The sequence below is a fragment of the Oncorhynchus nerka genome, linkage group LG4 (assembly GCF_034236695.1).
Source record: "Oncorhynchus nerka isolate Pitt River linkage group LG4, Oner_Uvic_2.0, whole genome shotgun sequence".
NCBI classification, from domain to species: Eukaryota; Metazoa; Chordata; class Actinopteri; order Salmoniformes; family Salmonidae; genus Oncorhynchus; species Oncorhynchus nerka.
Genome location: NC_088399.1, coordinates 24,090,759 through 24,118,446, shown reverse-complemented (window position 1 = coordinate 24,118,446; position 27,688 = coordinate 24,090,759). Strand labels below are relative to the sequence as shown.

The window sequence follows — 27,688 nt, the reverse complement described above, 5'->3', positions numbered from 1 at the left end:
ACATACTACCTCAATCAGCCTGACTAACCGGTGTCTGTATGTAGCCTCGCTACTTTTATAGCCTCGCTACTGTATATAGCCTCGCTACTGTATATAGCCTCGCTACTGTATATAGCCTTGCTACTGTATATAGCCTCGCTACTGTATATAGCCTCGCTACTGTATATAGCCTCGCTACTGTATATAGCCTCACTACTGTATATAGCCTCGCTACTTTTATAGCCTTGCTACTGTATATAGCCTTGCTACTGTATATAGCCTCGCTACTGTATATAGCCTGTCTTTTACTGTTGTTTTATTTCTTTACTTACCTATTGTTCACCTAATACCTTTTTTGCACTATTGGTTAGAGTCTGTAAGTAAGCATTTCACTGTAAGGTCTATACCTGTTGTATTTGGCGCACGTGACAAATAAACTTTGATTTGATGTGTAAATGTGTGTGTATGTGTGTGTGTTGGGTGTGTTGTGACTGGGTTAGCATGGAATACAGTAGTGGACCAGGGTCAGAGCCTATAATGCATCACCCCATGTAAATGATGTACATTGCCTGCAGTGTGTGCTATTGTGAAGTAGCAGTCATCTTATTGAAGTGATACACATGCCCTATGCTTTATCCAAGCTCTGGTCAGTCCTGAATGGGACCTCATCACCATAGTGATGAGTCATGGAAGAGGAATTGATCCCTCCTATCATGTCAATATTTGCAGTAGCAGCACTGACTACAGTTTACACAGAAATGTAACATACATACAAAACACATGCCGGTGGGTTACTTTGAATCCCCTTGGCCAAAACACATGCCGGTGGGTTACTTTGAATCCCCTTTGGCCAAAACAATATGGTTGGCGAGATCAGTATGCTGACTGGCTAAGAGGCTGACAACACTGAGTTTATTGGGTATGAGATGCAGATAATAGAGACATGATTGGGCCGGCTGAGTAGGTAAGAGATCCAGTGAACTAATTGGATAAGATCTTTTCACACTAGATAGATGATTGGGTAAAATATTTTCAGACTAGCGAGATGATTGGGTAATGTGTTGGAGCTGTAGTGAGCTCCTTTGTAGCCTGTGCTGCGTTTTAACGCTCCAGTCAGCTAGCTAGCCAGCCGTATGAACAATTGGGCATGGACCATGGCACAAACACTCTAACATACACATCAAAGGAAAATGGTCTGACACTTACGCACGTACACACAAACAGACACACACAGTTGTTCAACACAACATTACAAAACACACACAACCACACACAGACATTCTATCTATTCTCTCCTCAACTCTTCCCTTCTCTTCTCTCCTCTTCTCTCCTCCTTTCTTCTCTTCTCTTCTATTTACATCTCTCTTCTTCTCTCCTCTTCTCTCTTCTTCTCTCCTCTTCTCTCTTCTTCTCTCCTCTTCTTTCCACATCTCTCCTCTTCTCTCCACATCTCTCCTCTTCTCTTCTCTTCTTTCCACATCTCTCCTCTTCTTTCCACATCTCTCTTCTTCTCTCCACATCTCTCCTCTTCTTTCCACATCTCTCCTCTTCTCTCCTCTTTTCTTCTCTCCTCTTCTCTCCTCTTTTCTTATCTTCTATTTACATCTCTCCTCTTCTCTCTTCTTCTCTCCTCTTCTCTCCTTCTCTCCTCTTCTCTCTTCTTCTCTCCTCTTCTTTCCACATCTCTCTTCTTCTCTCCACATCTCTCCTCTTCTCTCCTCTTCTGTCCAAAACTCTCCTCTTCTCTCCTCTTCTGTCCAAAACTCTCCTCTTCTCTCCTCTTCTCTTCTCTCCTCTTCTGTCCAAAACTCTCCTCTTCTCTCCACTTCTCTCCTCTTCATTCCACATCTCTCCTCTTCTTTCCTCTCCTCTTCTTTCCACATCTCTCCTCTTGTCTTCATTCCACATATCTCCTCTTCTCCCTCTTCTGTTCTCTCTACATCTCTCCTCTTCTCTTCTCTTCTCTCCACATCTCTCCTCTTCTCTCCTCTTCCATTCTCTTCTCTTCTCTCCACATCTCTCCTTTTCTCTCCTCTTCTCTCCACATCCCTCCTCTTCTCTCCTCTCCTCTTCCATTCTCTTCTCTTCTCTCCACATCTGTCCTCTTCTCTCCTCTCCTCTTCCATTCTCTTCTCTCCACATCTCTCTTCTTCTCTTCTCTGCACATCTCCCCTCTTCTCTCCTCTTCTCTCCAAATCTCTCCTCTTCTCTTCTCTCCACATCTCTCCTCTTCTCTGCTCTTCCCTTCTCTTGTCTTCTCTGGTGCGTATGTTTTTTGTTGAATTATCTCAAAGTCAATATATTTGTTTCTTCTTTCTATATGGATGCAACAATGCTTGTGTGTGCTTGTGTGTGTGTGTGTGTGTCCTCCTTTCAATCGCAACATCTGTGGTGGAATGAGCTTGGACAAGACAGGGCGAGAGGAAAACAGAACGGAGAGATCCTGACAGGAATCACTGGAACGGAACGGAAGTTGTGTGTAAGCGGAACCTGTCTATTAATCAGGCAGACAGAACAGAACCAAGTCACTGTCACATACTGAGATACCTCAGGGAACCCCAGAGACTGAGAGAAACTCAGCAAATACACTCAGATGATGTACTGGAGGTAATAACAATGTAATAATATGGTCATTAGAGGAGACAGGAAAAGCTGGAGCTAATAAGTTAATGCAGCTTCAGCCATCCTAGAATTCTACTTACAGTGGAATCTCTCTCCACAGAAGCCTCAGCCAGATATTATAATATAATAATTACCCATTGGCCATCTGACACAGTATATGGCCTTGATTGGTTTTGAGAGAGGGAGAGATAGAATGGAGAGAGTAGAAACGGTTTGGTGGTGTTGCATTAGTGTCCTCTAGCCTTGTACAGACAGAGGAAGAGGAGTGGACCTCACTCTATCCCTCTCTCAAAGAGAGATGCAATCAAGACAAAGCAGGGGGATGACACCAGGGAGATGGACGACACACACACACACACACACGCCCGCACAACAGGGGATGAAACACTGAGCATTTCAGTGCCTCTACCAATTTATTGAGGAATAATCACAGCAAACACACCAATTCACTTGGAGCCTGCTACCTGCCTCACTACGAGAGGAGATGTAAAGACACATACTGTATGAGAGGAACAGCTGAACACAGAAACATGCACCCCCCCCCCCCCCCCCCCCACACACACACACACGGAACACAAAGGGAGCAGAGACAGCAGGAAGCTGTGTTGGCTATAAATGACATCATCTACAGGAGCAGATCTCTGTGGCTCTCTATCTGCTGCCAGGACCCTTTAGGAGCCCGTTGGGATGCAAGACTCACAGAAGTGCATATTGGGTACAGCTAGTTGGAAACCTAGGTCCTGTGGTTAAATAACAGCTGTTGTGGATCCAACACAGCCGGGTCTAGGGTGCAGAGGTCAGCAGGTGAAACCAGGCCAACACACACACATATTACTATGAAAGAGCAAGCTACATGCTGGGCGGGATGTGTTCTGCATATTCTGTGTAACATCTGTTATAGGACCAAGAGAGAGGAGAGAGACTATTTAGGTGCATCTGTCATGGTGTCATGGCCCTTGTTGTTTAACGTAGCAGAGCAGCTGGCCACTTCAACAGGCCAGAGGATGGGCTGACCAGACCTGACTAGACCTGACCAGACCTGACTAGACCTGACCAGACCTGACCAGACCTGACTAGACCTGACCAGACCAGACCTGACTAGACCTGACCAGACCTGACTAGACCTGACCAGACTAGACCTGACCAGACCTGACTAGACCTGACCAGACCTGACCTGACCTGACTAGACCTGACCTGACCAGACCTGACCTGACCTGACCTGACTAGACCTGACCTGACCAGACCTGACCTGACCTGACTAGACCTGACCTGACTAGACCTGACCAGACCTGACCTGACCTGACTAGACCTGACCAGACTTTACCAGACCTGACCTGACCTGACTAGACCTGACCTGACCAGACCAGACCTGACCTGAATGTTATTATTATTGACCACTTTTATTATTGTGTGTGTGTCCCAGTAATCACAGCAGTGGACAAAGTGGTCTAAAGAGAGAGTCACTGATCTTCAACGGTTTCAAGGTAAAAGGGATGCATTAATGAGGACAAAGGTCAGGATATAAATAACCCTTAATGAGCCAATCAGGTCAGAGGTCAGAGGTTGATGAAGACAACGTTCGGAGGAACAGTTATTTTTCTCACAGAATTAAATAGAACACTTCATGGGAAGCACATTCTATGCCTTGAGAGCCATGTATAAGGTGGATATAGTATCAGTATACGATCTGGAGAGAACAAGGGACATCAGCATGTCTTGATGAGCAGATACTCCAGATAGATCTGATACAGGCGACATAACAGGATACCTTCATGCATAGACAAAGACCAGAGCTTGTTGTTGATCCGTCACAGCATCAGCTCATAGCTACACCCCCTCTGACCTCAATGTGACCTCAAAAACACAGCATGGTACCTGCAAACAGAGGACGGGAACAAGAGAGCGCAAGAGGAGGGCAGAAGAATGTTACCATAATATGACACTAATTCAGAGAGACTTCTTTCTAGTGCTGCACTCTTCCTCGCTATCCTGTCTGAGTCTGTCTACAGGAGCCAGAGAGATGACTGGTCCCAGCCAGCAGAGATCTTCCCCGCTATCCTGGCTGAGTCTGTCTACAGGAGCCAGAGAGATGACTGGTCCCAGTCAGCAGAGATCTTCCCCCGCTATCCTGGCTGAGTCTGTCTACAGGAGCCAGAGAGATGACTGGTCCCAGTCAGCAGAGATCTTCCCCGCTATCCTGGCTGAGTCTGTCTACAGGAGCCAGAGAGATGACTGGTCCCAGTCAGCAGAGATCTTCCCCGCTATCCTGGCTGAGTCTGTCTACAGGAGCCAGAGAGATGACAGGTCCCAGTCAGCAGAGATCTTCTCCCGCTATCCTGGCTGAGTCTGTCTACAGGAGCCAGAGAGATGACTGGTCCCAGCCAGCAGAGATCTTCCCCGCTATCCTGGCTGAGTCTGTCTACAGGAGCCAGAGAGATGACTGGTCCCAGTCAGCAGAGATCTTCCCCCGCTATCCTGGCTGAGTCTGTCTACAGGAGCCAGAGAGATGACTGGTCCCAGTCAGCAGAGATCTTCCCCGCTATTCTGGCTGAGTCTGTCTACAGGAGCCAGAGAGATGACTGGTCCCAGCCAGCAGAGATCTTCCCCGCTATCCTGGCTGAGTCTGTCTACAGGAGCCAGAGAGATGACTGGTCCCAGCCAGCAGAGATACTACATTAGGAAGATACTGTATGCTCACAGACCTCCCCATTCCTTCCCTTCCAATATAGAGAAAACATGGCATGGCCTGGTCTACGAAACCTGGGAACGCCCCAACCAGGAAATAAGCATGGAGTAAACACTCTTGATTGGTTTCCAATCTCTCCAGTCACAGGATGAGAGGGAGCCTCATGTTGGAGCAGGAAGTGTGCCCTCTGACCCACAGATCATTGAACTGAGGGTGCGAGGCAACAGGGAGAAAGAAGTAAGATAGGTGGGAGAAGAGAGAGAGAGGAGGGAGAAGAGAGAGAAAGAGGAGGGAGAAGAGAGGAGTGAAAAAATCCTCAGAAAGAAACTAGTTTATGTTGACGTCTTCAAAGCCAAGGTTTAGTTCAACCTCACTATATCCTCTCTGTTTGTCTTTTTTAACTCATTTTTTATATCTAGTTTTGCATTTTTAACTACAGACGTTTATTCTCAAAAGTAGTCATAACTATAGATATTGTTACACTATTGTTACACTATTGCATTTAATCAAGACTAGGGTTTACTTTCTAAAGTGAAGTGGCTTTTCAGAGGAGTCCTTCAATGCCTTTTAAATGGTGCTACACAGTAGAGCTACATGTATTTTCAGAGGTAAAGTGCTCAATGAGCTTTTAAATGGTGCTACACTAGTAGAGCTACATGTATAGTGCTACAGTAGAGCTACATGTAAATGCTAGTGCAGTAGAGCTACATGTATAGTGCTACAGTAGAGCTACATGTATAGTGCTACAGTAGAGCTACATGTATAGTGCTACAGTAGAGCTACATGTATAGTGCTACAGTAGAGCTACATGTATAGTGCTACAGTAGAGCTACATGTATAGTGCTACAGTAGAGCTACATGTATAGGGCTACAGTAGAGCTACATGTATAGTGCTACAGTAGAGCTACATGTATAGTGCTACAGTAGAGCTACATGTATAGTGCTACAGTAGAGCTACATGTATAGTGCTACAGTAGAGCTACATGTATAGTGCTACAGTAGAGCTACATGTATAGTGCTACAGTAGAGCTGTCTCAATAATACTCTGAGCAAGAATTTAAAGGCAACATGTAAAGTGTTGGTCTCATGTTTTATGAGCTGAAATAATAGATCCCAGAAATGTTCCATATGCACAAAAAGCTTATTTCTCTCAAATGTTGTGCACAAATAGGAGAATGAGGACACATAGGAGGTACAATGATGGTACACTGTAAAAATGACTCATTGGATCAACCTAAAAAAAAAACGTAGATTTTCTCAGTTGAAAAATAAAATATTTGTTGCAACCTAATTAGGTTACAAGCAATTAATGATATATTTCCTGTTCATCAATTTCCTGCCACAGCTACATTGCAACCACCACTATGCAATGTGAATGTGCCAAAAATCCCATTGATCTATAAATGCGTTATTGTACTTCAGACACTTTGAATAGAATAGGTTAAAGAAACAAAAGTGTATTTTGGATCGTACCAATCAGAAAACCACTTCAGATGAACAACAGTGCCATCCCACTTTTAACAGTGTAAGCATGACTATGGGTTTTAACTAGGCTACTCCCCGCTGAGAGAGCGAAAGAGGTGTGTGTGTGCGTGCGTGTGCGTCTATGTGTGTGTGTGTGCGTGCGTGTGTGTGGTGTGCGTCTATGTGTGTGTGTGTGTGCGCGTGCGTGCGTGTGTGTGTGGGTGTGTGTGCGTGTGTGTGTGTGGGTGTGTGCGTGTGTGTGTGTGTATGCGTGTGCGCGTGTGTGTGTGGGTGTGTGCGTGTGTGTGCGCGTGTGTGTGTGTGGGTGTGTGCGCGTGTGTGTGTGTGTGTGTGTGTGTGTGTGTGTGTGTGTGTGTGTGCGCGTGTGTGTGTGTGGGTGTGTGCGCGTGTGTGTGTGTGTGTGTGTGTGTGTGTGTGTGCAGAGAGAAAAAAGAGGATGAGCAGAGAGGGACACTGTCAAATGAACACATTACATAAAGAGTTATCATGCAGCATGCAGAATCTGAGCTGCAGGGGAAAATATAAATAAGTTACAAGCAAGCAGGCTTCTTACTTAAACCATTGCATAACAACGACATCCTTAAAGGAGTGCTAATGGAAGTGATAGCACTGTGAGAAGAGAAGGCGATGAAGATATGAGAAGAGCGGTGGGGAGAGAGAGTAGGAACTGCTGACCTACTGTTAGCCTACTTCACTATGTCGCATGTACCCCGCAAGACAAAGGGTAGGAAAGGAGGCAGAAGTCCGTAAGAATGGAAGGCTTGCTTGCTAAATGCAAAAACGTATTAGGCAGATAAAGTATGTCAACATTGACAAGGCAAAACACTAGTAGGCCTACTGCATGACTGCACTGGTATTCAGAGCAAGCTGGTGATCTCTCTCTCCCTCTCTCTCTCTTCTATTCTGTATATAAACAACATCAGAACTATTACAGACCAAAACCACAATAGAACGGTAATTGACAAATAGAGATGAGTGAATAACCAAATAATAACACGTCATTTCCTCCCAACAGTAAAGTGAACTATGCTTTGAAGTCTTGTTCTGCGCTACGCCTACAGTAGATTCGCCCCTGGGGCAAAATATTTCCCTGTTCAAGTCTGAGCGCGTCCCTAATTCCTCCTTCTCCTTCTTTTACTATTTCCAACCAGTCTGCTTGACTTGCTCCTGTCTACCCGAACAGCATTCCCATTCCAGGAATTATGTTCTTCAAGCCACATAGACGACGTAAACATAATGTAACAACACAGTAACGACTGTTTGCAATAGCGTAGCTAGCGACTCGTTTATATCCCCGGGGAAAATAGGGTGGAGGTCGCGAAATCAAACAGCGCGCAGCAACTGTAGCTGTCTGTCATTAACACACACCAACCGAGTTTTTATCAATATGATAGCAAGATAGGAACACTTACGATTTACTAAATAGGTGAAACATCGCTCCATGGAACCTCGCGCGGGTTCCCAATGACACACCACTTCAATTTGGGTCGCATTCCTCTCTGCGCGCTAATCGCTGCTTGTTTTCAGACTATTTTGTGTGGCCGCAGCCTGCCCTTTGTGATACGCCGCTACTCCCAGTATAGGCTGTTCTAGTCCCATTCGTCCCGAGAGAGCAGTCTGCTGTGCCTTGTCAAACACTCCCCTCTCTCGCTCCCTCACTCCACATCCCGTTTAAAAAGATAGCGCTTCTTTTTATGGGAAAAAGAGCTGATGCCTTGACAGTTTATTTGGCACAAATAAGTTGCATTTCATCAGTTGACTATTTATTTTCTAATGTCACGAAGACAACGTTTAATGGGGATAGGTGCACACATCAATCATTATCAACTGATATAATAACTCAGTAAAAAGGCTTCCAATAATTTAGTAATAAAAAGTTAGAGTGGCTGATGTGAACTTTGATTTCACTTTGATGTTCATTTTTATGACTTGCACACCCCACTGAATTACTGAATCAAAGAAGTAAGAAATCACAGCCACTTCGAGGTGGGACTCTAACTGAGGGTATAAAGGATGGTACAGTCAATGCTACCTCCAACTACACAGTCATCATCGGCCAAGCTTCAGACAAGGGATGCGTCAGAGCCTCACATTAAGTCGCCCGACACTGATGTCAGTTTACCCCTAAGGGAAGGTAAACTGATCCTAGATCTGTGCCACCAACCCCAGCATATCAGAATACAGATTTCATCACTGACCAAGCGTGCCTCTTAGAGTAAATTGAGGTCAAATTTCTAGGAGGTAAACCGATCCTAGATCTGTCCCTATGGGCACTTTTCACCCAGTTCCTTTCTTTGAGTTCATTTCCCCTCTGTCACCATGTACTCAAGGCAGAGGGTCTGTGACAGGCACCTCCCCCCATGTTTCCCACACCATCCTGGGCAGACAGGAAGCCCGCCTGCCCCCTCCCTCTGGAGCACCACAACAGCTCCTGGAGGAAAACAATGGCTGAGTGGCTGTGTGTGAGAAAATACAGGGGCTTTTGGCGGAGAGAGGGATTACAGGAAAATAAAAAAGATGAGAGCTAAGTGAGAAGAGAGAGCAGAGAAAGGAGAGAGAGAGGATAGGAGAGAAAGAAAGAGAGAGAGAGGAGAGAGAGAGAAAGAGAGAGAGAGAGAGAGAGAGAGAAAACACGAGAGAGAGAAGAGCAAGAGAGTGGAGGATGAGAGAGAAATAAGGCCAGGCAGATTTTGAGACGCGAAATGCTGCCAGATGTATCCCTCTTCATTTAGTTTTCTCAGACTGGGAGGAAGACCTTCTGGGGAGAGAGGGCATGATGTCACTGTGGAGGCATGCCGTTAGAACTTTGTTACATGAGCAACCTCCCAAATGGCACCCTATTCCCTTTATAGTGCACCACTTTTTACCAGGCCCATAGGACTCTGGTCAGAAGTAGTGCACTATACAGGGAATAGGGTACCATTTGACGGGGGAGCCAGAGTACTGGGCCATTAAGTAACTTAATGGCCTCAGAACACACAGACAAACAGAGGTTTGTATTTACAGGAGGCCACGAGTCTATACTCTCAATGTGGAAACTCACTTCGTGGATGTGTAATGGTTTCTGCTTGATGTTACTGTAATACCTGCTAGTGGAGAGGCTCACCGTATTTATACTGTAGACAGTGGGCCATAAAGTATAAAAACAGGTGAGCGAGGAAAAGGTAGCTTAAAAGGTAGCTTAAAAGGTAGCTTAAAGGGTAGCTTAAAAGGTAGCTTAAAAGGTAGCTTAAAGGGTAGCTTAAAAGGTAGCTTAAAAGGTAGCTTAGGTACAACCAAGGTGCTGGAAGGCTTACAAAACAACATCCTTACAACATAAGGCCAACTGAGAGAAACTATCATCTGCCTTGAAGAAGTGAAATTGAGAGAGGTTTAGTGTGTTAACCCCACTGCTGTAGCTTGAACTAGTCTCTTATCATAGACAAACTGTCCAAGACAGGGTTTTACTGCAGGTAGGGCTGGTTAAAGTCCAACTACAATCATAAGGTAAAATACAGGGGCTAGACTCTGTAACAATACAACATTGCCAGGATTTCCTCATTTCTCTGGGTTTGATCATAATATGCTGTACAGCATTGTATTGTCAGACTGTTTACAATTTGTTTGTTTTAAAGCCTTCGGGAAACTACTCTATCAATGGAAATAAGTTTGTATCCAGTGTAGTGGAAGACAGTCCAGGGCAGAACAAATGACATATCTCCATAGGTATTCACAGAGAAACACAGCGGATGTGAATTGACACTCTGTTGCCTATATCCATGAATAACATTCAGAGACTCCGAGAGGCATGATTGCACCCACACACAGCCTGAGCAGTGCTGTGTGTACACAGTGATGATGAGTGTGGCTAGATGGATGTGTGTGTGTGTGTGTGTGTGTGTGTGTGTGTGTGTGTGTGTGTGTGTGTGTGTGTGTGTGTGCGCGCTACAGGGGAGCAGGGGGGAGTTTGTTGAGGCAGACAGAAATGATAGGGGTCATGGGTAAGAATAGAAGACTTCAGTGAGCTAAGCGTCTGTGGGGAGTCCTCTAGGGCCCCCCCTCTTAGAGGTTATCCCCCTGGCTCCCGCTAACATATAACCTGTTAAACAGACAGAACACAACCTGCAGCACTGACAGAGTGGGACGGAGGGAGAGAAAGAGGGAGGGAGGGATTGAGGGGGAGAGAGAGGGAGGGAGGGAGGGAGGGGAGAGAGAGGGAGGGAGGGAGAGAGAGAGAGAGAGAGGGAGGGAGGGAGGGAGGGAGGGAGGGAGGGAGGGAGGGAGGGAGGGAGGGGAAGAGGGAGAGAAAGAGGGAGGGATGGATGGATGGAGGGGGTGAGAGAGGGAGGGAGGGATGGAGGGGGAGAGAGAGGGAGGGATGGGGGAGAGAGAGGGAGGGAGGGATGGAGGGGAAGAGAGAGGGAGGGGGATGGAGGGGGAGAGAGAGGGAGGGAGGGAAGGATGGAGGGAGAGAGAGAGAGGGAGGGAGGGGTGGAGGGAGAGAAAGAGGGAGGGAGGGATGGAGGGATGGAGGAGGGAGGGAGGGAGGGATGGAGGGAGAGAAAGGGGGTGGAGGGAGAGAGAGAAGAGCTATAGACAACAAATGCATTCCTGACAAGCTCCCACAGGCTTACACTACAGGCAAACAAAAGGACAGAAAGAGAGAGAGAGAGAGAGAAAGAGACAATGAGAGAGAGAGAGAGAGAAAGAGAGAGAGAGAGAGAAAGAGACAACGAGAGAGAGAGAGAGAGAGAGAGAGAGAGAGAGAGAGAGAGAAAGAGACAACGAGAGAGAGAGAGAGAGAGAGAGAGAGAGAGAGAGAGAGAGAGGTAGAGGGAGACAGACAGAGATGAATATAAATATTGTGTGTGTGTGGCCATAAATTATGGATAGAGGACAATTTTCTGCTAATTTTGAAGGCGAGGAAATATAGCCTAACACATTTTCAGTGCAGCCCTCTGGATCTGTTGAAGACCGAAATACAACATTGTTCATAATATACTGTACCACATTGTGTTGTCAGACGGTTTACATTAAAAATGCCTTTGGAAATCTACTCTATCAATGGAAATAAGTTTGTATCCAGTGTAGTGGAAGACAGACCAGGGCAGAACAGATGGCATATCTCCATAGGTATTCACAGAGAAACACAGCGGATGTGTAAAACATATTCTCAAAGCCATCAGACTGTTAAATACCCATCAGTAGCCGGCCTCCACTTAGTACCCTGTCCTGAACTTAGTCACTGTCACTAGCTGGCTACCATCCGGTTACTCTGCACCTTCGAGGCTGCTGGCCTATGTACATAGACATGGAACACTGGTCACTTTAATAATGTTTACATACTGTTATACCCATTTCAAATGTACTGTATACTATTCTATCCACGTATTCTTCAGATATACTACATAATCTATCCACATACTGTTCATAATGTCTATACATCCCATCCGATCAATTCAATTCAATTCAAGGGGCTTTATTGGCATGGGAAACATGTGTTAACATTGCCAAAGCAAGTGAGGTAGATAATATACAACAGTGAAATAAACAATAAAAATAAACAGTAAACATTACACATACAGAAGTTTCAAAACAATAAAGACATTACAAATGTCATATTATATATATATACAGTGTTGTAACGATGTACAAATGGTTAAAGTACAAAAGGGAAATAAATAAGCATAAATAAGGGTTGTATTTACAATGCTGTTTGTTCTTCACTGGTTGCCCTTTTCTTGTGGCAACAGGTCACAAATCTTGCTGCTGTGATGGCACACTGTGGTATTTCACCCAGTAGATATGGAAGTTTATCAAAATTGGGTTTGTTTTTCGAATTCTTTGTGGATCTGTGTAATCTGAGGGAAATATGTGTCTCTAATATGGTCATACATTGGGCAGTTGAGTCAGCAAAGAAATAAACATCCTCTCACTGTCAACTGCGTTTATTTTCAGCAAACTTAACATATGTTCATACAAACATTTACACAACAAGATTCTACAACTGAGACATAATGTGTCCCTGAACAAGGGGGGGATCAAAAGTAACAGTCAGTATCTTGTGTGGCCAGCAGCTGCATTAAGTACTGCAGTGCATCTCCTCCTCATGGACTGCACCAGATTTTCCAGTTCTTGCTGTGAGATGTTACCCCACTCTTCCACCAAGGCACCTACAAGTTCCCAGACATTTCTGGATGGAATGGCTCTAACCCTCCGATCCAACAGGTCCCAGACTTACTCAATGGGATTAAGATCCGGGCTCTTCGCTGGCCATGGCAGAACACTGACATTCCTGTCTTGCAGGAAATCATGCACAGAATGAGCAGTATGGCTGGTGGCATTGTCATGCTGGAGGGTCATGCTAGGATGAGCCTGCAGGAAGGGTACCACATCAGGGAGGAGGATGTCTTCCCTGTAATGCACAGCGTTGAGATTGCCTGCAATGACAACAAGCTCAGCCCGATGATGCTGTGACACACCGCCCCAGACCATGACCAACCCTCCACCTCCAAATTGATCCATCTCCAGAGTACAGGTCTCGGTATAAAGCTCATTCCTTCAACGATAAATGCGAATCCGACCATCATCCCTGGTGAGACTAAACCGCGACTCGTCAGTGAAGAGCACTTTTTTCGTGGTTAGAATGAATACTTCAGAGTCCCATTCAGAAATGTTCTTATAGAATAGATGTTTTGGCGGTTGTCAGTCCTCGCATTCAATGGTACATCATTTCTAGCTGCAGACTAGTAATTAGTATCAAAGATTTGCTCTTATTCTGCCGGAATCGATAGCCTTAGAGTTTAAACATTTCCATCCGTGTAGCCAATGGTCCACATGGTTTGGTTAGGAATTCAACAACCATCACAACCTTAGCTTATACTGAGGTTTTTGTGGTCTCTACTCAAACCTTTGCCCTCTCGGTGACCGAGGTAAGCATGGTCTGAATTGGGTTTCTTCAGGTGCGGGTTTTATTCGGAACAGTAGAAAAGGGTTGTCCCATGAGCCAGATCATGTCTGTGTTCATGGGGGCGGGCCAATGACTTAGTTCAACTTTAAAGGGTATAAATCACATTACATAATTTCACAAATAGTTGAATCTTTACTCACTCATTCATTTATACAATAATTAGACGCAACCCTCATAACAGAGGCTCCTGTGTAAACAGAGTTATGGTAATGTGGCTGTATTGTCTTTCATGAGGTCACAGCCTGAAACAAAACGGACTGGGTCGTAGCTGGCTTCTCCACTGACCGTCCACTTCCTTTATTCTACTGTGAAACTCTCTTTCTCTATATTACCTGGCCAGGGGGAGAGATTCTCCTCTAGGAATTTATGACCTGAGGTAACAGAACCTGGGTGTAGGAGAGGGAGAGAAAGGGGGAAGGTACTCGCTATACCCAAAGAGGGCCACATAATGACACCGCCATCGATAAAAGACAGTACTCTGCAGCTGTCTTCATCAACCTGGCCAAAGGTTTCGACTCTGTCAATCACCGCATTCTTATCGGCAGACTCAACAGCCTTGGTTTCTCAAATGATTGCCTCGCCTGGTTCACCAACTACTTCTCAGATAGAGTTCAGTGTGTCAAATCGGAGGGCCTGTTGTCTGGACCTCTGGCAGACTCTATGGGGGTGCCACAGGGCTCAATTCTCGGACGGACTCTTTTTTCTGTATATATCAATGATGTCGCTCTTGCTGCTGGTGATTCTCTGATTCACCTCTACGCAGATGACACCATTCTGTATACATCTGGCCCTTCTTTGGACACTGTGTTAACAAACCTCCAAACGAGCTTCAACGCCATACAACACTCCTTCCGTGGCCTCCAACTGCTTTGAAATGCTAGTAAAACTAAGTGCATGCTCTTCAACAGATTGCTGCCCACACCCTCCCGCCCGACTAGCATCACTACTCTCGACGGTTCTGACCTAGAATATGTGGACAACTACAAATACCTAGGTGTCTGGCTAGACTGTAAACTCCTCCCAGACTCACATTAAGCATCTCCAATCCAAAATTCAATCTAGAATTGGCTTTCTATTTCGCAACAAAGCCTCCTTCACTCATGCCGCCAAACATACCCTCGTAAAACTGACTATCCTACCGATCCTTGACTTCAGTAGCCCCCAACACTCTACTCTGCAAACTGGATGTAGTCTATCACAGTGCCATCCGTTTTATCACCAGAGCCCCATATACTATCCACCACCGCGACCTGTACGCTCTCCTTGGCTGGCCCTCACTAAATATCCGTCGCCAAACCCACTGGCTCCAGGTCAACGATAAGTCTTTGCTAGGTAAATCCCCGCCTTATCTCAGCTTACTGGTCACCATAGCAGCACCCACCCATAGCACGCGCTCCAGCAGGTATATTGCACTGGTCATCCCAAAAGCCAACACTTCCTTTGGCCGCCTTTCCTTCCAGTTCTCTGCTGCCAATGACTGGAACGAATTGCAAAAATCTCGGAAGCTGGAGTCTTTTATCTCCCTCTCTAACTTTAAGCATCAGCTGTCAGAACAGCTTACTGATAACTGTACCTGTACACAGCCAATCTGTACATAGCACACCCAACTACCTCATCCCCATATTATTACTTACCCTCTTGCTCTTTAGCACCCCAGTATCTCTACATGCATATCATCATCTGCACATTTATCACTCCAGTATTAATGCTAAGTTGTAAATAGTTTCGCCTCTATGGCCTATTTATTGCCTACCTCCCTACTCCTCTACATTTGCACACACTGTACATAGATTCTTTCTATTTTTCTGTTATTTTGTGTTATTGACTGTACGTTTGTTTATGTGTAACTCTGTGTTGTTGTTTTTGTCGCACTGCTATACTTTATCTTGGCCAGGTCGCAATTGTAAATGAGAACTTGTTCTCAACTGGCCTACCTGGTTAAATAAAGGTGAAATAAAAAAATAAAAAAATCTGCATTTGTGGGTTCGATTACATGCTCAAAGTGGCCAGAAACACCCGCAAAACACCGGTCTCAACGTCAACAGTGAAGATGCGACTCTGGGATGCCGGCATTCTAGGCAGAGTTGCAAAGAAAAAGCCATATCTCAGACTGGCCATTAAAAAGAAAAGATTAAGTTGGGCAAAAGAACACAGACACTGGACAGAGGAAGAGTTGCCTCTTCTCTGTTGAAGTTGAGACTGGTGTTTTGCGGGTACTATTTAATGAAGCTGCCAGTTGAGGACGTGTAAGGTGTCTGTTTCTCAAACTGGACATGCTAATGTACTTGTTGTCCTCTTGCTCATTTGTGCAATGGGGCCTCCCACTCCTCTTACTATTCTGGTTAGGGCCAGTTTGCGCTGTTTTATGAAGGGAGGAGTACACAGCGTTGTACGAGATCTTCAGTTTCTTGGCAATTTCTCTCATGGAATAGCCATCATTTCTCAGAACAAGAATAGACTGATGAGTTTCAGAAGAACAATCTTTTTTTCTAGACATTTTGAGCCTGTAATTGAACCCACAAATAAATGCTGATGCTCCAGATACTCAACTAGTCTAAAGAAGGCCAGTTTTATAACTTCTTTAATCAGCACAACTGTTTTGAGCTGTGCTAACATAATTGCAAAAGGATTTTCTAATGATCAATTAGCCTTTTAAAATGATAATCTTGGATTAGCTAACACAATGTGCCATTGGAACACAGGAGTGATGGTTGCTGATAATGGGCCTCTGTACGCCTATGAAGATATTCCATTAAAAATCAACCGTTTCCAGCAACAATAGTCATTTGCAACATTAACAATGTCTACACTGTATTTCTGATCAATTTTATGTTATTTTAACAACAATTTAACAAAAAATGTGCTTTTCTTTCAAAAACAAGGACATTTCTAAGTGACCCCAAAGTTTTGAACGGTATACTCTGACAGTACCTGTCTTAATATTTCTATATTGTCACGCCTTGGTCATAGTGTTTTGTGTTTTAGTTATAGAGTTGGTCAGGCCAGGGTGTGACATGGGTTTATGTGTTGTATTTCGTATTGGGGTTTTGTATTAGTGGGATTGCGGTTGAGTAGGGGTGTTGTTAGGCTGGGCTGCCTGAGGCGGTTCTCAATTAAGAGTCAGGTGCTTCTCGTTGTCTCGGATTGGGAACCATATTTAGGTAGCCTGAGTTCGCGGTGTATTTCGTGGGTGATTGTCCCTGTCTCTGTGTAGTATTCACCAGATAGGCTGTATTTAGGTTTCACGTTCTGTTTGTTGTTTTGTAATTCTGAGTTATTTCATGTACCTTTTCATTCATTAAAGTCATGAGTAACCTACACGCTGCATTTCGGTCCGACTCTCTTTCTACAAACGAAGAACGCGGATACATATATTACTTAATTACATTCTTTTACTTTTAGATTTGTGTGTATTGTCGTGTATTGTTAGATATTACTGCACTGTTGGAGCTCGGAATACAAGCATTTCGCTTCACCTGCAATAACATCTGCTAAATATGTGTATGTGACCAATGACATTTGATTTGATTTTGTGAATAGACACTTTCTTGTCTATATCCATTAATAACAGTCAGAAACTCAGAGAGGCACAATTGCACACATGCAAATACCCTGTCTAGTGCTGTGTGTATACAGTGATGATGAGTGTGTGTGTGTAGATGGATGTGTGTCTGTACACAGTGATGATGAGTGTGTGAAGATGGATGTGTGTGTACACTGTAATGGAAAACTGTAATTTATTCGAAAGTTTTAGGTATTATCAACAGCAAAAACTCTGAATAGCTTTTCTACAGTATATAGTAAATTATTGTGTATTGTGGGAAATGTCTGTATTTCGAATGATACTGTAATTCCACCTCACAGAATACAGTACCCTACCGTATCTTTGGAGTGCCAAAAACCTTTTGACCACTAGTGGGTGCATGGTTTTGTTGTTTCTAGCACATTAACATATTTTGAGGCGTGTCTTGTAAGAGGCTATACTTGTTGCACCCATGAGTGAGAATGCTGTACCAATTTAACTCTTATCTGGTTTTGTTCCCCATCAATTTAAAATGTCCAGGGAACTGAATGGAGTGGCACCAAGTCTTAAACGGTTGAGCATTTTGCCATGTAGTTGCTGCCAGTTTGGAAGCCTTTGTTAAGGCAAGTGATATAAAACACAAAATATTAATTAATCAAATCAAATTTTATTAGTCACATGCGCCGAATACAACAGGGGTAGACCTTACAGTGAAAAGCTTACTTACGAGCCCCTAACCAACAATGCAGTTTAAAAAAAATACAGATAAGAATAAGAGATAAAAGTAACAAGTAATTAAAGAGCAGCAGTAAAACAACAAGAGCGAGGCTCTATACAGGAGGGTGCCAGTACAGAGTCAATGTGGAGACTATATACAGGAGGGTGCCAGTACAGAGTCAATGTGGAGGCTATATACAGGAGGGTGCCAGTACAGAGTCAATGTGGAGACTATATACAGGAGGGTGCCAGTACAGAGTCAATGTGGAGACTATATACAGGAGGGTGCCAGTACAGAGTCAATGTGGAGACTATATACAGGAGGGTGCCAGTACAGAGTCAATGTGGAGGCTATATACAGGAGGGTGCCAGTACAGAGTCAATGTGGAGACTATATACAGGAGGGTAGTACAGAGAATGTGGAGACTATATACAGAGTCAATGTGTGGAGGCTATATACAGGAGGGTGCCAGTACAGAGTCAATGTGGAGGCTATATACAGGAGGGTGCCAGTACAGAGTCAATGTGGAGGCTATATACAGGAGGGTGCCAGTACAGAGTCAATGTGGAGGCTATATACAGGAGGGTTCCAGTACAGAGTCAATGTGGAGACTATATACAGGAGGTACCAGTACAGAGTCAATGTGGAGGCTATATACAGGAGGGTGCCAGTACAGAGTCAATGTGGAGGCTATATACAGGAGGGTGCCAGTACAGAGTCAATGTGGAGACTATATACAGGAGGGTGCCAGTACAGAGTCAATGTGGAGGCTATATACAGGAGGGTGCCAGTACAGAGTCAATGTGGAGGCTATATACAGGAGGGTGCCAGTACAGAGTCAATGTGGAGGCTATATACAGGAGGGTGCCAGGACAGAGTCAATGTGGAGGCTATATACAGGAGGGTGCTATATACAGGAGGGTGCCACAGAGTCAATATGGAGGCTATATACAGGAGGGTGCCAGTACAGAGTCAATGTGGAGGCTATATACAGGAGGGTGCCAGTACAGAGTCAATGTGGAGGCTATATACAGGAGGGTGCCAGTACAGAGTCAATGTGGAGGCTATATACAGGAGGGTGCCAGTACAGAGTCAATGTGGAGGCTATATACAGGAGGGTGCCAGTACAGAGTCAATGTGGAGGCTATATACAGGAGGGTGCCAGTACAGAGTCAATGTGGAGGCTATATACAGGAGGGTGCCAGTACAGAGTCAATGTGGAGACTATATACAGGAGGTACCAGTACAGAGTCAATGTGGAGGCTATATACAGGAGGTACCAGTACAGAGTCAATGTGGAGGCTATATACAGGAGGGTGCCAGTACAGAGTCAATGTGGAGACTATATACAGGAGGTACCAGTGCAGAGTCAATGTGGAGACTATATACAGGAGGTACCAGTACAGAGTCAATGTGGAGGCTATATACAGGAGGGTGCCAGTACAGAGTCAATGTGGAGACTATATACAGGAGGTACCAGTACAGAGTCAATGTGGAGACTATATACAGGAGGGTGCCAGTACAGAGTCAATGTGGAGACTATATACAGGAGGGTGCCAGTACAGAGTCAATGTGGAGGCTATATACAGGAGGGTGCCAGTACAGAGTCAATGTGGAGGCTATATACAGGAGGGTGCCAGTACAGAGTCAATGTGGAGACTATATACAGGAGGGTGCCAGTACAGAGTCAATGTGGAGACTATATACAGGAGGGTGCCAGTACAGAGTCAATGTACAGGGGCACTGGTTAGAAGAGGTAGTATGTACATGTAGGTAGAGTTATTAAAGTGACTATGCATAGATGACAACAGAGAGTAGCAGTGTTGTAAAAAGCGTGTAGGCTTGTGTCACTGGCTCGTGTCATTTGTAGCCTGAAATGGTTTGCACACCCTGCGACATCCGACGAGCGTCAGAGCCGGTGTAGTAACATTCGATCTTAGTCCTGTAGTGACGCTTTGCATATTTGATGGTTCGTCAGAGGGCATAGCGGGATTTCTTATAAGCTTCCGGGTTAGAGTCCCGCTCCTTGAAAGTGGCACCTCTAGTCTTCAGCTCAGGGCGGATGTTGCCTGTAATCCATGGCTTCTGGTTGGGGAATGTACGTATGGTCACTGTGGGGATGATGTCATCGATGCACTTATTGATGAAGCAGATGACTGAGGTGGTATACTCCTCAATGCAATTTGAGGCATCCCGGAACATATTCCAGTCTGTGCTAGAAAAACAGTTTAACATCTGCTTCATCTGACCACTTTTTTATAGACCGAGTCACTGATGCTTCCTGCTTTAATTTTTGCTTGTAAGCAGGAATCAGGAGGATATAATTATGGCCAAATTTGCCAAATAGAGGGCGAGGGAGAGTTCTGTACACGTTTCTGCGTGTGGAGTAAAGGTGGTCCAGAGTTATTTTTCCTCTGGTTGCACATTTAACATGCTGATAGAAATTTGGTAAAACTGATTTAATATGCTGTAATGTGTAAACACTACCTAGTAGGCAACCTTACTTGCACCAATCCCTTGTAATTACAGTAAAATCCTGTGAACCCTCCCCTCATTCATACATATATGAATTAATTAATGAAATCATTCCGATGACAGTAGAATATTACTATTTTACAGTATAATACAACAGGTTTTACATTATTTTACTGTTTGTCAATACACAGTATTGATATTTATATTACAGTAGGTATACTGTGATATTAAATATAAAATTTTGCCACCGAGCTGCCTGTACATTTCTGTCAAATTCATGGTAACCACTTTACAATGTATGTGTGTTTTTGTGCGTCTTTGTGCGCGGGTGTGTGTTCGTACGTCTGTATGTATCAGGTTTTGTGTGAGTGGGTGTACACTACAGGGGGCAGGGGTCGTTTGTTGAGGCAGACAGTGATGATAGGGGGCACTAAGTAACACTAAGAGATGATAGGGGTCAGGAGGTAAGACAGAGAGACTATAGGGGGCACTAAGTAACACTAAGAGATGATAGGGGTCAGGAGGTAAGAAGAGAAGATGTCAGTGAGCTAAGCATCAGTGGGGACAATAACCCCACCTCTAAGTGTTTATCCCCCTGGCTCTTGCTAACAGATAACCAGACAGAACACCACCTTCTCTCAGTCTCTTTACTCATGACAGCAGTGTTACTACAGCAGTGTTTTACTGGTGGCTCTCTGAGGTGTTCTCACAGCTCAATACCACGCCTGGAAAACCAGATAGCTCAAATCGACACCATACAGGTAGAAAGAGAGAAATAAAGAGAGGAAAAAGGCAAATCTTTCTCATAACTCCCTGCCTCTTATCTCTCTCTCTCCCTCAATTCCATCTCTCTCTCTCTCTCCCTCCAGGTATCCTTCTCTCTCCCTCCAAACCTGCCACCTTCTCTCCCTCCATCCCTCACCCTCTCTCTCTCCCTCCATCTCTCTCTCTCTCTCCCTCCAGGTCTCCTTCTCTCTCCCTCCAAACCTGCCTCCTTCTCTCCCTCCATCCCTCACCTTCTCTCTCTCCCTCCATCGCTCTCTCTCCCTTTCCCAGCCCCCTCCCTGCCTCCTTCTCTATCCCTCCATCCCTGCTTCTCTCCCACATCACTGTCTCTCTCTCCCTCCATCCCTGCACTTCTCTCTCCCCCACTCTCATCTCTCTCCCCAGCCCCCTCCCTACCTCCCTACCTCCTTCTCTCTACCTCCATTCCTTCTCCCTCCCTCCATGCGTGCCTCTCTCTCCCTCCACCCCTTCCTCTCCCCCTCCATCCCTGCATCTCTCTCTCCCACAGCCCTGCCTCTCTCACTCCATCCCCACCTCTCTCTCTCTCTCCCTCCATCCCTGCCTGCCTCTCTCTATCTCCCTCAATTCCTGTCTCTCTCCCTCCATACCTGCCTCTCTCCATCGATCCCTGCCTCTCTTTCCCATCATCCCTGCCTCTCTCTCTCCCTCCACCCAGCCTTTTATTCTGCCTCCATCCCTGCTTCTCTCTCTCTCCATCCCTGCCTCACTCTCTCCCCTCATCGCTGCCTCACTCTCTCCCTCCATCCCTACTTCTCTCTATCCCTCCATCCCTGCCTCTCTCTCTCTCCCTCCATCCCTGTCTCTCTCTCTCTCTCCATCCCTGTCTCTCTCTCTCCATCCATCCCTGTCTCTCTCTCTCCCTCCATCCCTGCCTCTCTCCATCCATCCCTGCCTCTCTCCCTCCACCCCAGCCTCTTATTCTCCCTCCATCCCTGCTTCTCTCTCTCACTCCATCCCTGCCTCACTCTCTCCCCCCATCGCTGCCTCACTCTCTCCCTCCAACCCTACTTCTTTCTATCCCTCCATCCCTGCCTCTCTCTCTCCCTCCATCCCTGTCTCTCTCTCTCCCTACATCCCTGTCTCTCTCTCTCCCTCCATCCCTGCTTCCCTCCCTCCATCCCTGCCTCTCCCTCCCTACAGCCCTGCCTCTGTCCCTTCATCCCCGCCTTTCTCTCTCCCTCCATCCCTGCATCTATCTCTCTCTCCCTCCATCCCTGCCTCTCTGTCCCTCCATCCCCGCCTATCTCTCTCCACCCCAGCCTCTTATTCTCCCTCCATCCCTGCCTATCTCTCTCCCTCCATCCCTGCCTCTCTGTCCCTCCATCCCTGCATCTCTCTCTCCCTACAGCCCTGCCTCTCTCCCTCCATTCCTGTCTCTCTCCCTCCATCCCTGTCTCTCTCCATCCATCCCTGCCTCTCTCTCCCTCCATTCCTGTCTCTCCCTCCATCCCTGTCTCTCTCCATCTATCCCTGCCTCTCCCTCCCTCCATCCTTGATGCAGAAAAATGAATCCATGCTTTTGTTACTTCTAGGTTAGATTACCGCAATGCTCTACTTTCCGGCTACCCGGATAAAGCACTAAATAAACTTCAGTTAGTGCTAAATACGGCTGCTAGAATCCTGACTAGAACCCCAAAATGTGATCATATTACTCCAGTGCTAGCCTCCCTACACTGGCTTCCTGTCAAGGTAAGAGCTGATTTCAAGGTTTTACTGCTAACCTACAAAGCATTACATGGGCTTGCTCCTACCTATCTCTCTGATTTGGTCCTGCCGTACATACCTACACGTACGCTATGGTGACAGGACGCAGGCCTCCTAATTGTCCCTAGAATTTCTAAGTAAACAGCTGGAGGCAAGGCTTTCTCCTATAGAGCTTCATTTTTATAGAATGGTCTGCCTACCCATGTGAGAGACACAAACTCGGTCTCAACCTTTAAGTCTTTACTGAAGACTCATCTCTTTCGTGGGTCATATTACTGAGTGTAGTCTGGCCCAGGAGTGTGAAGGTGAACGGAAAGGCTCTGGAGCAACGAACCGCCCTTGCTGTCTCTGCCTGGCCGGTTCCCCTCTCTCCACTGGGATTCTCTGTCTCTAACCCTATTATAGGGGCTGAGTCACTGGCTTACTGGTGCTCTTTCATGCCGTCCCTAGGAGGGGTGCGTCATTTGAGTGGGTTGAGTCACTGATGTGATCTTCCTGTCTGGGTTGCCCCCCCCCCCCTTGGGTTGTGCTGTGGCGGAGATCTTTGTGGGATATACTCGGGCTTGTCTCAGGATGGTAAGTTGGTGGTTGAAGATATCACTCTAGTAGTGTGGGGGCTGTGCTTTGGCAAAGTGGGTGGGGTTATATCTTTCCTGTTTGGCCCGGTCCGGGGGTATCATCGGATGGGGCCACAGTGTCTCCTGACCCCTCCTGTCTCAGCCTCCAGTATTTATGCTGCAGTAGTTTATGTGTCGGGGGGCTAGGGTCAGTTTGTTATATCTGGAGTACTTCTCCTGTCTTATCCGGTGTCCTGTGTGAATTTAAGTATGCTCTCTCTAATTCTCTCTTTCTTTCTCTCTCTCGGAGGACCTGAGCCCTAGGACCATGCCTCAGGACTACCTGGCATGATGACTCCTTGCTGTCCCCAGTCCACCTGGCCGTGCTGCTGCTCCAGTTTCAACTGTTCTGCCAGCGGCTATGGAATCCTGACCTGTTCACCGGACGTGCTACCTGTCCCAGACCTATTATTTGACCATGCTGGTCATTTATGAACATTTCAACATCTTGGCCATGTTCTGTTATAATCTCCACCCGGCACAGCCAGAAGAGGACTGGCCACCCCTCATAGCCTGGTTCCTCTCTAGGTTTCTTCCTAGGTTTTGGCCTTTCTAGGGAGTTTTTCATAGCCAATGTGCTTCTACACCTGCATTGCTTGCTGTTTGGGATTTTAGGCTGGGTTTCTATACAGCACTTTGAGATATCAGCTGATGTACGAAGAGCTATAGAAATACATTTGATTTGATTTGATTTAATCCTTGCATCTCTCTATCCCTCCATCCCTGCTTCTCTCTCTCCCTCCATCCCTGCCTCTCTCTCTCCCTCCATCCCTGCCTCTCTCTCTCCCTCCATCCCTGCCTCTCTCTCTCCCTCCATCCCTGCATCTCTCTATCCCTCCATCCCTATCTCTCTCTATCCCTCCATCCCTGCCTCTCTCTCTCTCCCTCCATCCCTGCCTCTCTCTCTCCCTCCATCCCTGCCTCTCTCTCTCCCTCCATCCCTGCCTCTCTCTCTCCCTCCATCCCTGCCTCTCTCTCTCCCTCCATCCCTGCATCTCTCTATCCCTCCATCCCTGTCTCTCTCTATCCCTCCATCCCTGCCTCTCTCTCTCCCTCCATCCCTGCATCTCTCTATCCCTCCATTCCTGCCTCACTCTCTCCCTCCATCCCTGCCTCTCTTTCTCCCTCCATCTCTCCATCTCTCTCTCTCTCTCTCTCTCGCTCTCCCCATCCCTACTTCTCTCTATCCCTTCATCCCTCTCTCTCTCCCTCCCTACTTCTCTCTATCCCTCCATCCCTCTCTCTCTCCCTCAATCCCTACCTTTCTATCCCTCCATCCCTGTCTTTCTGGTGAGTTTGAGTATTATGCAACCCAACCCTTCTGCCTTGACAACTGCATTAACAGATCCCTCCCTCCCTCCCTCCTCCCTCCCTCCCTCTGCAAAGCAGCTTACAGTAGAGCTACAGTCAAATAAACCACTACAACAGACACGTAACATCAATTCTGAAAGAGAGTACGTGTGTGCGTGCGTGCCTGTAGGGCTGATGGAACGAGCTTTCATCTACATTCAGTCATTCCTATTGACTCTGTGTGTTGTGGCCTTTGGGCATTAGACAGAGGGAGATGTTATTGACAACACACAGCAATGCTCTATCAAGACCACTATTTTCTTTCATCTCATGAAAGGGAGAACATGCAAATGGATTATTGAATGAATACACTGTCCTTCCATCTACAGTTCTGTGCATCACACTCTTTTCCAGGGAATGTGAGCACAGTCGTCCGTATTCATTGAAACATTACAAATACTTTTAAAAACAAACTTTGTTTAGTGATGAGGACAATTTCCACTCTTTATCTGGCTAAGGGAGAGCAAAGCCTCAGTAAAAATTCATAATTAAACTGCAGCATTTTAAAAGATATTGAATCTCCTCAGGCGGTGGTGGAACCTCAGTTTCCTCTGCTCCATATCTACATCTAAATCCTGCCACGTAGCTCTTGCAACAAGATCTCATAGTTTCCCCTTGAAATTCGATGTATTATGGATGAACGTCTATTTTTCACACATTCCTTCTGCATGGTTACAGGGTTAATTCATCATGGTTAGAAGGTTAAAACAGAAACAACTCAAAGGTTAACAGTTTAGGCATTCATTCAGAGTGGTTAGGTCTACGGTTTGGGGAGGGCTTAAAACAAAAGAATGAAAAACAACGGCATCAAGTATCATCAGCATAAACTGACGGTACACAGTGGTCTAGGCAGTGCACTCTGGCTCCAAAGTAGGGCTGTGGCGGTCCTGACATTTTGGCAACCGGTTATTGTCATGCAAATTACTGCTGGTCTCGCGTTAAATCTACCGTTAATTAACATGAACACATTTAGCATCTCCAGGCCTCTATGCATACAAGCTGCTGATGCGAGCCTTTGGAACATCTATATTTTAAAAAGCCTATTAAATCAATTTAATAAACATCATCACAATAAATCCTTCATTTTTTTAGGCAGGTCTAAAGAAACATTATGATACAGTTTGAAGAAAATGTATTTCAGAAGAACAGAATATGAGTTGGCCTATGGCCATGCGCCATTCCACAGGCTGTAGGCTAGTTCATTTAGCAGACAGGATATGTTTACAGTATAAGTCCCGTGCCATCATTTTATATTACATGATTTTATAGTAAGAATATAATTGAACTTAGCTGAATAAAATAGAAAGGATATTTTTCCCATCACGGAGTGAGTGCGTATTTGAAGTGGCTATGTTGAGCGTAAAAGTGATCATTTGAAACAGATCCTATGCGCTAGATTTAGAGTTATTTGGCAACTTTAGTTGTAAATAATACAAACCTTATGTCTTAAAAATCCAAACAGAAATGGGTTGCATGATTTGATTATAGGCTATTGAGGATTTGAGAAAGTAGCAAAACCTTGCTCTCTGTTCCTTGTCTCAGGCTGAACATGCTGTTCTCACATCAAGTGATCATGTTTTCACCCATCAGGCTATTCTCTATTTAATCTTGTCATTAATAATATGTCAAATGGGTTTAGATTTAGAATGGGCCATTATCAAGGATGAACAGGGACAGAGGAACAAATACATGTCCTCCATATGCACTCAAATCGTGAATGGAGGTGCTTTCCCAGTGGTTCATTTTCAGATCATGCCACATGTGATGGAAATAAATAGAGTAGCAGCTGGGATCCTATTTTTATTAGCAACCATCGAAACTCTGCCTTCACACAGGACTGCATATACAGTTGAAGTCGGAAGTTTGCATACACTTAGGTTGGAGTCATTAAAACTCCACCTACTCCACAAGTTTCTTGTGAACAAACTATAGTTTTGGCAAGTCGGTTAGGACATCTACTTTGTGCACGACACAAGTCATTTTTCCAACAATTGTTTACAGACAGATTATTTCACTTATAATTCACCTTATCACAATTCCAGTGGGTCAGAGGTTTACATACACTAAGTTGAGTGTGCCTTTAAACAGCTTGGACAATTCCATAAAATGATGTCATGGCTTTAGAAGCTTCTGATAGGCTAATTGACATCATTTGAATCAATTGGAGGTGTACCTGTGGATGTATATCAAGGCCTACCTTCAAACTCAGTGCCTCTTTGCTTGACATCATGGGGAAATCAAAAGAAATCAGCCAAGACCTCAGAAAATAAATTGTAGAACTCCACAAGTTCATCCTTGGGAGCAATTTCCAAAAGCCTGAAGGTACCACGTTCATCTGTACAAACAATAGTACGCAAGTATAAACACCATGGGACCACGCAGCCGTCATACCGCTCAGGAAGCTAGACACGTTCTGTCTTCTAGAGATGAAGGTACTTTGGTGCGAAAAGTGCAACTCAATCCCAGAACAACAGCAAAGGACCTTGCTGGAGGAAACAGGTACAAAAGTATCTATATCCACAGTAAAACGAGTCCTATATCGACATAACCTGAAACGCCGCTCAGCAAGGAAGAAGCCACTGCTCCAAAACCACCATTAAAAAGCCAGACTACGGTTTGCAACTGCACATGGGGACAAAGATCGTACTTTTTGGAGATATGTGTGTTTTTGGGCTTGGGCTTGGGCTTGGGCTTGGGCTCATGTATAGGCCTATGCTTATGCATAAACTGTAATATGTGAATAGGTGTTTTGAATGAATCATCACCTTAGAAG

At 45.4% G+C, this 27,688-nt stretch overlaps 1 protein-coding gene across 5 annotated transcripts in view; it reads right to left on the bottom strand.

The window, feature by feature from the left end:
- LOC115126089 (disabled homolog 2-interacting protein-like) overlaps positions 1 to 27,688 on the bottom strand; it is a 296,491-nt gene that overhangs the window by 75,667 nt on the left and 193,136 nt on the right. Inside the window, exon 1 of one of the 5 annotated variants that reach the window (XM_065017373.1) lies at positions 8,185 to 8,486. The exons of the other annotated variants lie outside the window; for them this stretch is intronic. Within the exon in view, the coding sequence (XP_064873445.1) occupies positions 8,185 to 8,207 (23 nt within the window). The 5' untranslated portion in view covers positions 8,208 to 8,486. Of the gene's footprint in view, positions 1 to 8,184; positions 8,487 to 27,688 lie in introns of those variants that run through there. 5 annotated transcript variants of the gene reach the window in all.